This window comes from Sinocyclocheilus grahami, unplaced genomic scaffold (assembly GCF_001515645.1).
Source record: "Sinocyclocheilus grahami isolate Dianchi unplaced genomic scaffold, SAMN03320097.WGS_v1.1 scaffold32.1, whole genome shotgun sequence".
Classification (NCBI taxonomy): domain Eukaryota; kingdom Metazoa; phylum Chordata; class Actinopteri; order Cypriniformes; family Cyprinidae; genus Sinocyclocheilus; species Sinocyclocheilus grahami.
The window spans coordinates 4,711,252-4,720,928 of NW_015505211.1; the positions used below are offsets into that span (position 1 = coordinate 4,711,252).

The 9,677-nt window shown below is 39.1% G+C and overlaps 1 protein-coding gene and 1 pseudogene across 1 annotated transcript; both read right to left on the reverse strand.

The window, feature by feature from the left end:
• Positions 1–4,743: 4,743 nt before the first annotated feature.
• On the reverse strand, positions 4,744–5,730 carry LOC107578824 (olfactory receptor 1468-like). Its single transcript, XM_016264738.1, has one exon. The coding sequence runs from the start codon at positions 5,728–5,730 to the stop codon at positions 4,744–4,746; it is 987 nt and encodes a 328-aa protein (XP_016120224.1).
• Positions 5,731–6,006: 276 nt separating this feature from the next.
• LOC107578836 (olfactory receptor 1M1-like) overlaps positions 6,007–9,677 on the reverse strand; it is an 8,492-nt pseudogene continuing 4,821 nt past the window's right edge.

A 9,677-nucleotide genomic window follows, 5' to 3' on the forward strand; every position in this document is an offset into this window, starting at 1 on the left:
CCACTAGGTGGCCCTAGCTTCTGTTGATAGATAACATCACTACTCATTAGGACTTGAATGCCCCCAGCCGTGTGTCTTTACCCAATTAATGTTGGCCTATTTAAGCATGCCCCATTTGCTCTCCTGTGTTCAGTCTTGAGCCTACTACGCCTGTGTTTCCTCACCACCTAAGCAAGTTTATTGAGATTTTGTCTTTTGCTCATCTTTTATTTCTTGCATTTTTCTATGGAAGCACGGCTTCCCTTTTGTTGTACGTTTGAACTTGGACTGCTCCAGTAAAACTTTTGTTCAATTATCTAAGTCTCTCTGTTATGCCTCTGCCCTCGGATCCCTCTGCTGACTGTCATCCACTATAGCACAGTGGTAGAGGAGACAGCTCGGTTGCCTAGCGGACCCGAGTTCGAATCCCACCTCAGACACCCATCACAGTTACACAAGCACAATCCATATGGGATCAACTGACTCCCAAACAAAAATGCATCCAGTTGCTGAGGGATTTTAGTAATACTCTCACAAATGTCTGTCAGTGATAAATGAAAGACAGGGATATATTTAGGAGTGTGAAGATATCGGTCCGTAATGATAACAAATATGAGGCAGGAGTTTCCTAGAAAAGAAATAAAGTAGGCAATAAAGAGGAATATATAATAGTATCTCATGTGAGGCATAACAGAGAATCCAGCAGACAGGAAGGAAATATTCCTGCTTCCAGTGACCTCTTGAATCATCTTTTTTTTCATCCTGTCTGGGCAGAAAATCAGCATGCAAAAAGGTTGAAATTTGATACAATATTAATGTTAATGAATAATTAATATGATATAATCACAGTAATGTCTTACGGACTGGACAAAGTCCCGCACTGGCCCCGGCAAAAAAGTGGGCACCTTAGGGACATTCCCGGGTAAAGGAACGCCCTAACCATGCACTGGGCAAACTCCAGGCATATTACAGCGAGTACCTGAAGATCCCCTATGCTCTTCAGTGGGGATATGGCAAGTAAGAAGATCGCCTTCAGCGCGAGAAGCTTGTCAGAGATATCTTCAATTGGTTCGGAAGGAGCATTGCACAAAGCCTCCAGAACCACCGCCAGGTCCCATGAGGGCACCTTGGTGCGCTGTACTGGCCTTAGCCTCCAAGTGCCACGGAGGAAACGTGTGACTAACAGGTGTCTTCCCAATGACTGACCATCTAGAAGGGCGTGGTAAGCAGCTATGGCCTCCACGTATACCTTCAGAGTGGAGGGAGATAACCCTGCAGAGAAATGCTCCTGCAGAAACTCCAGAACTGTACCAACTGGGCAGCTGACTGGGTCTTGCAATCGCTGTCCGCACCAAGAAGTGAAAAGTTTCCACTTCAAGGCATACAGTTTCCTTGTGGCGGGAGCTCTGGACTGGAATATGGTCTCAACAACCTCAGTAGAGAGACCGGATGCTAGGTGCTGTGCCCCATCAGGGGCCATGCCACAGTTTCCATAACTACAGGCGGGGGTGAAGGATGGTGCCCCCCGCCTGAGAGAGGAGATCCCTCCTAATCAAAATCTCCAGCAGACAGCCGTTGAGGAGGGACACAAGGTCCGAGAACCATACTCGGGCCGGCCCGAACAGGGCTACTAACAGAAAATGTACCCCGTCCCGGCATACTCTCTCCAGAACTCCCGGGAGCAGAGCGATCAAGGGAAAAGCATACAGACGATGCCTCAGCCACGTCTGCACCATGGCGTCCAGCCCAAGTGGAGCTGGATGTGTGAGGGAGAACCAGATTGAACAGTGTGTCGTTTCCTGCGACGCAAATAGATCCACTTCCGCCAGGCCGAACTCCCTCCATAGGAGTTCCACCATCTCTGGGTGGAGCCTCCATTCCCCGGGCCTCAGCCCCTGTCTCAACAGGATGTCTGCTCCCTGATTGATGTGCCCAGGGATGTAGACTGCTCTGATTGAGAGGAGCTTTCCCTGAGCCCACAGGAGGATCTGGTGTGCTAGCCTGTAAAAGGGGCGCGAGCGCAGACTCCCCTGCCGGTTGATGTAGGAGACCACCAATGTGTTGTCTGTGCGGACAAGCACATGATGTCCCCTTAGGTCTAGAAGGAAGTGCTTTAGAGGTCGAAACAGGGCCAGCATCTCCAGGCAGTTTATGTGCCACGTGAGATGATGGCCTTCCTAGCGACCTTGGGCAGACTGCTCCCCAGCCCGTGAGGGAGGCGTCCGTCATTAGCGTTACGCAAGGACAAGGAGCCCCCAATATCGGGCCTTGAGACAGGAACCAAGGTTTCTTCCACATGTCTAAGGCAAAGTAAGCATCGCCGCGTGACCTTGATCGTGCGAAGCGGGTTCCCCCTCTGGGAAAACCCCTTAGTCTTGAGCCACCACTGCAATGGTCTCATGTACAGCAGGCCAAAAGGTAGCACATTGGATGCAGCTGCCATCAGACCCAACAGTCTCTGAAACAGTTTGACAGTAAGTGATTGGCCTTCTCTCACTCCCCTCACGGCTGTGAGAATCGCTTCGATACGAGAAGGAGACAACTGTGCCTGCATCGTTGTTGAATCCCACACCACACCCAGATAAGTGGTCCTCTGCAGTGGAGAAAGCACACTTTTCTTGTCATTGAGCCGTATCCCCATCTCTTTTATATGGGCGAGGACGACATCTCGATGCCGAGCCGCCATCTGCTCTGACTGAGCTAATATCAACCAATTGTCGATGTAATTCAGTATGCAGATGCCCTGGAGTCGCAACGGAGCCAGGGCAGCATCCACACATTTGGTAAAAGCGCAGGGTGAGAGTGACGTCCAGACGAAAGAGCCCGATACTGGTATGTTTCGCCCCCAAAAGCAAACCTCAGGAACCTCCTGTGCTGAGGAAGGATGGATACATGGAAGTAAGCATCCTTGAGATCTATCGTAACAAACCAGTCCTCGGACCTGTTTTGAGACACGATCTGTTTGATAGTGAGCATCTTGAACCAAAACTGTTTTATAGTGCGTTTCAAAAGATGCAGATCTATGATGGGACGCAACCCTCCATCCTTCTTCGGAACGATAAAGTAATGGCATTATTACTTTCTTTCTTTTTGCTTTCTAAACTGAGTGCTTGTAACACTGAAGAGCAGAAGCTAACATGTGCTTTTGCCGGATGCGCTTTTATATTTCCTGGTTGCTCATGTCACCCCGCTCGCGACGTCTCGCTTCTCTATTGGACTGATTTCATACATGCTTCAGTACGTTGTCTCGCTGGGGCGTTCCCAAAGCATTTTGAGGCAGCTCGAGTTCCTGAAGGGGAACTCATTTTGAGAAAAATGCCTTTAAAGATATGTATTTTAACAGAAATCTACAGACAGAAATAGATAATGTGTATTAAAATAAACATCTAAACGTGTGTTTTGGATGTTTCTTTCTTCTAGTCTGAAACATCAAGTTATGAAAAGCCATATTTGGGCAAACAGCCGAAAATATCAAAATTGACCAGTGCATGAAAAAAAATGTTTGCCTGTAATGTTTTGCCTTCATCAACCAATGAATATGCAGAAGTTATTGGACGTATTTTAAGATACTTTAAGATACTTCCTATCCTTTTTAATCTTGACAGGCCTAGTTACAATGCCTTTGTTGTTATTATATTTTAGAAATGTCAAAAGTGTGACTCTTTCTACCTTTACAGCCATTAAAAATATTTATTCAAAAAATATGCATTGTATATTTGCAAACAAAAAATTGTCCACAGCAAGTCACAATTAGGCTCAACCCATAATCCAGCACAACACTTGCTTTTGCCACTAGAGGGCACACTAGAATCAGTTTTTGTTTTTCCCCTAATCAACCAGCAGTACTTCTTTTATTCTCAGTGTCCTTTTTAATAGTTTCTGTAAAAGGTTCTGTATATTTTACTTTACATACTATACTGTTGTCTAAGCTCTTTGGCATTGTGGGTCACACTGTGGGTCACAAGTGATTTGTGAACTTCATTAGTGACATATATGCATATTTACGTTGATGTTAATAAATATACACAATGTATGATGTTTATATTTTTTTACACAGAGATGTGAAATGAAAATACTATCACCATTTACTCACCTTCATGTCATTTGTACATTGTATGAATGCCTTTTTTCCATTGAACACCATTCACTTTTATTTTATTTAATAACTTTTTTTTCCATTTGTTGAACATTAATTGCTAGGCTAATGTGACTTTTTGTGAAGTCAAATGGCTTTGGCACAATATGAGTATGAGTGAATTATTTTTATTTTTGTGTGAACAATTCTTATGTACACAAAATCACATCAGCACACATGGAAAGCCTTGTTGCACTTCAAACAAACATTTCAATCATTGAGAAACAAAATGAAGTAAATGTATTACTTTAGTTCATTTCATTACTGGCCATTCATTACAATACAATACAAATACAATACAACTTCATTACAATGCAAATTCTAAATTCTGTGACCTCAAATATTTTGAGTGATTTATTTTTATTACATATGAGAAGGCTGTGAGATTATTTTCTACAACATCTGCACACACAGGTCAATCAGTTCTGTTAACAGATGATGCACAAATCGTGTGTATCCCCACCCGAGATATAGCACACACAGGTCAGTCAGTTCTGTTAAAATAAATATTTGTTGAATGCTCTCATCTGATTGTACAACCAATTGGATATTCATAGTCAACACACAAGTACAGATTCCTTAATACAGTTCAACAAAATCAATCTTATTTTTTTAATAACCCTTTGCATTTAACCTTTTGCTCTGTAGTAGCCTATAGTGTTCACCTTGTTGCGTTTGAACAGTTTTTTTATGGACTGCATGACCTCCTCTGTCTTTAGAGTGTATATGATGGGATTCAGCATAGGAGGTATTGTTTGTGTCAGAGAATTGTTAATTATCCTCGCGTTTGGATGGATAAATGTTGCTAAAGCTGCAATATTAATACCTAAAAGTGGCACATAAAAAATTGCCACCAACATGAAATGTGAGGTGCAGGTTTTCATGGCTTTGATCCGGTCAGCACCATGAGCAATCTTAAGCAAAACTAAAGCGATGCAGAAATATGAAACGATTATCAATATCAGTGGCATACATACAAGGAGACCAAAGCAAATATTTGCCATGATATTATTACTGGTATTATCATTACAAGCTAGTCTATAAATAGGGCCATGATCACAAAAATAACTATTGACTACATTAGATCTACAAATAGAGAGTCTTGTGATCAAACTCACCATTGAAGCAATAAAAGTGACAGAAAAAATCCACATCACCCCTATGATCAGAAACATGGCTGGTTTGGTTACAATGGCATGATACTGTAGAGGAAAACAAATAGCAACCAGTCTGTCATAAGCCAAAACAAGTAGTGTCAAAGACTGCAGATTCATGAAATGAAATACAAAAAACATATTTGCCAAACATGCTTCATATGAAATGTCCTGGTGCTCAAATAAAAATATGTCTATGAGTTTTGGAATCAAAGCCGAGCTTCCACACAGATCAGAAAAGGCCAGATGGAAAACAGCAATGTATTTGGCTGTGTGAAGTCTGCGGGCCAAATAAATGATACACATGATAAATGAATTCCCTAAAACAGTCACAACATACACTAAAGACAAGAACACATAGTAGTATTTTGCATGTGGGATATTAAAAAAGCCATTGATGAAAAATGTTGCAGGACGAACAAAGGTCGCATTTGCAGAGGAGTTTGACTGCATGGAGCTCATGATACCTGTTGTCTGGCTTTTTGTTTCACCTGTGATGAACAGTTATAGAAATACATTAAATAACAGAGAATATTCATATTAAAATGATTTCATTTCCAGTCACAGTGCTTGAATGAACAAAAATGTTTGGATGGTCTTTAATATAGTCATATTCCACTAATAATAAGAGTAATTTGCAGTAAAATCAGTAGCAAGAAACAGAGGAAACACATGGTTTATATTCTACCTTCTCCAAAGCTGCCACCATCTCATTAATTTACCAACCATCAGACAAATTTAAAGTAGATCATTCTCTTGCGCTTTGGACTTTAGTCCACAGATCATCTCTTCTCCCTGCAGAGTTGAGGAAAAATGGGCAGGAGTAAATTTAGCACGTGACATCATACATTTATTGTTAAACAGGAATACTGTACAAACTTATGATAACAGTAGTGACTAATGATAATTACATTAAAGAAGTATGAAGAGAGATGACTTTTAAAATTACTATACCCCAAAATTCTAGGCTTATGAAATTGACCTATGTGCATTCTTCCATTTATGATCAAAAGTGATGCTGTCCACAAAGCATCACACTTTTTAAGTTTTGATAGAGTAACAATACGACACTAACATAATACTGAAGTTCTCTAAGGTCATTTTCTTTTGTAGCTGAAACATGACAGCCACAAACAGGTCATGGAAATGGGGTATTGACAAAGATGGTCGACTTGTACAACATAGCAACAGTATGAGTGCCTTTATAAGTGTTGTAAACTCCAGGAGAGCCAGCTGACAATATGGATCGTCATCCATATTTGTTTTTCTTCTAAAGTCCCGTTTGATCACGCAAATTTCTGTGACATCTTGTATCTGTGGAATTGCCACTGTGAAATCATTACTACAATTGTAGGTGTGTGGTCTCACAGTCTGGCTGAATTGTCTAGTCTACTGTGTGCATTAGGAGGATTATAATGTTAAAAATAGGTTAAAACCATCCTTATGTCTGTGGTCTCCCATGGTTTTAAAATCTGTTGGATTTGAAAATCGTCTAGTGTGACCCAGGCATTAGCAGCGCTTTTATCCGATGTGACTTACAAGCTTAAGCAATTCATCACAGCACACAGGCCTACAGTATTTGCAGGATATAATGCCAAGTTTATTAGAAAGCTAGATTAGGAGACATAGTAGTACAGAAGAGAAATGCAGATAAGAGAATTAAGTTATTTATTTATTTATTTATTTGAATGAAACAAGAGAGCAGTGTGATACAACAAACATTAAAATAGTGCCGTTTCATTCATGTTGATAGCACAAATGGTATATGATGAATTCTCTGTTATTTTACTCATGCTAGCAGGGAAAATGTAATGTTTTTTATGTAAAATATACCATTGTTTATTGTGTGAATTAAACAAAAATGTGTTGCTGAGCACTTTTGTACTAGGGTTGTTTAATTTAATTTATTTTTTTGGCATTCAGACTACATTGATTTTATTGAATAAACACTTTAAAGTTTAAAGTTGAACAAATTTAGATCATCATACAATGCATCACAATGTTTCAAATAGCACAGAATGGTGGGAATAAGTTACTGCATAGTCATAATCTTTACACAATCCATAGAGGATCAACCTGGTAACAGAATGTTTTTTTGTTTTTTTTTAATCACATGTGACATGTCAGAGAGCTTCTTTTACAAGATTTACACAGCAAGTCGAAATATCCCTTAAGTATTTGTTAAATGTTCTAAAGAGACAATATAACTGATAACAAATTTAAAATAACAGAAAAAGTTTCATTCAAGCAAATAATGAAATTCAGCAAACTATAATATTGAAAAGAACTAAATCCTTTTAAATAATTGTAAATTCTCCCACTGCCTTTTATATTTATTTCTACAGTAACACATACCCTACTTCGTTTGTACAGTTCTTTTATGGATTGCATGACCTCCTCTGTCTTTAGGGTGTATATGATGAGATTCAGCATAGGTGGTATTGCCTGTGTCAAAAGAATTGTTAATTAACCAGGTGTTTGGATGGATAGGTGTTGTGGCAACAGCAATATTATTACTTAAAACTGGGAGATAAAAAATTGCCACCAATATGAGATGTGAGGTGCAGGTTTTCATGGCCTTGATACGGTCAGCACCATGAGCAATCTTAAGCAGAGCCAGAGCAATGCAGAAATATGAGATAATGATCAGTATGAGTGGTGTGCATATGAGGAGACCAAAGCTAATTTTTCCCATCAATATATTTATAGAATTTCGATTACAAGCTAGTCTATAGATAAGTCCTTGGTCACAAAAATAACTATTAATCACAACAGATCTACAAAAAGAGAGTGTGTTCACAAAACCTACAAGTATAGATAAATACGTCACAGAAAAAATCCACATCACCCCTATGATCAGAAACATGGCTGGTTTGGTTACAATGGCATGATACTGTACACTCTTAAAAATAAAGGTGCTTCAGGATGCCATAGAAGAATATTTTTGTCTAAATGGTTCCATAAAGAACCTTTAACATCTGAAGAACCTAAATGAATTCCCCAAAACAGTCACAACATACACTAAAAACAAGAACATATAGTAGTATTTTGCATGTGTCATATTAAAAAACCCATTAATGAAAAATGCTGCAGGACGAACAAAGGTCACATTTACAGAGAAGTTTGACTGCATGGAGCTCATGATATCTGTTGTCTGGCTTTTGTTTTACCTGTGATGAAGAACTGTTGTAGAAATACACTCAAGAACATAATATTCAAATAATGTTTTCATTTCCAGTCACAGTGCATTCATGAACAAAAATGTTTAGATGTACTTTTGAATCAAATTGAAAATCGCTAGAGAAACAGAGGAAACACATGATTTATAATCTACCTTGTTCAAAACTGTGACAATATCATTATTCTACTAGCCGTCTACATATTTATATTAGATCATTCTTGAGATTGGGACTTTAGTTGATGGACCAACTCTTCACCTTGTAGACTTAATTAAGCAGGGGCAGGAGTACATCTATGAAAAGAAAGCAAAAAGCTTAAAAGTTGAAAAAAACAAAGGCTTTGAGTTTTGCCACTGCAGTGTAAACATACCATAATGGCATCTTGATGCTAGACACTTCAGTTTTCAAAGCCTCAACTCTAAATTACCGTCATTCTAAACCTTGCTTTTAGTTTTTAGGTAGAAGAACGCATTTTCTGTAACTAATGTGTAAAATGGTACAGTGTGAAACGATTCTGTGTTAGAATATTACTCATAGATGCTTAGCAACAGACACCCAATTGCGTACCTCATATTCCGCACAAATTGAGGCACTATTCGTGTTCATAGTACAAACAGTATTGGATGAATTATGCACCACACTTTAACACACAAAATTAAGGAGTTTTAAAAATCCTCATTTTGTCACGGGCGCTGTGTATTATAAATCCATGAACATACATGAGACCCAATGAAAAAGACATTTTGAAGCTTCTACTAAACACTGAAGAGAAGAACACAACATCCAGAAACATTAACACAAGACCAGTGTTGGGCAAGTTACTCTGAAAATTTTATTAAATTACTGATTACTCCTTTTAAAAGTAATCACATTACTGTTCTGATTACTTTATTTCAAAAGTAATTAGTTACATTACTAGTTACGTTACTTTTTTCTCCATGAAATTCATGAAATCCCAGCATACACGCTCCAGATATACGTATTTGTTATTAAAGCATCAACATTCACAGAACACTGTTATTTTGAACTAAAGCAAGCGGCTGCATGCGTACATGTTTTGGCATGGCAGATCTGCCAGCAAAGAGCGCTGCATTTATAATCTCTAAAAGACATCTCAGTTCATCGCAATCTCACAAATCTCTGTTATAACACAACAAAAATATATGCATAATGAATCGTTCAGAATGTCTACAATTCGTGAGTTATAATGAGAGGATTCGTGAGCACGCA

Excerpts from the sequence above, each read along its gene's own strand:
- LOC107578824 (XM_016264738.1), bottom strand. The coding sequence starts at position 5,730 with ATGAGCTCCATGCAGTCAAACTCCTCTGCAAATGCGACCTTTGTTCGT.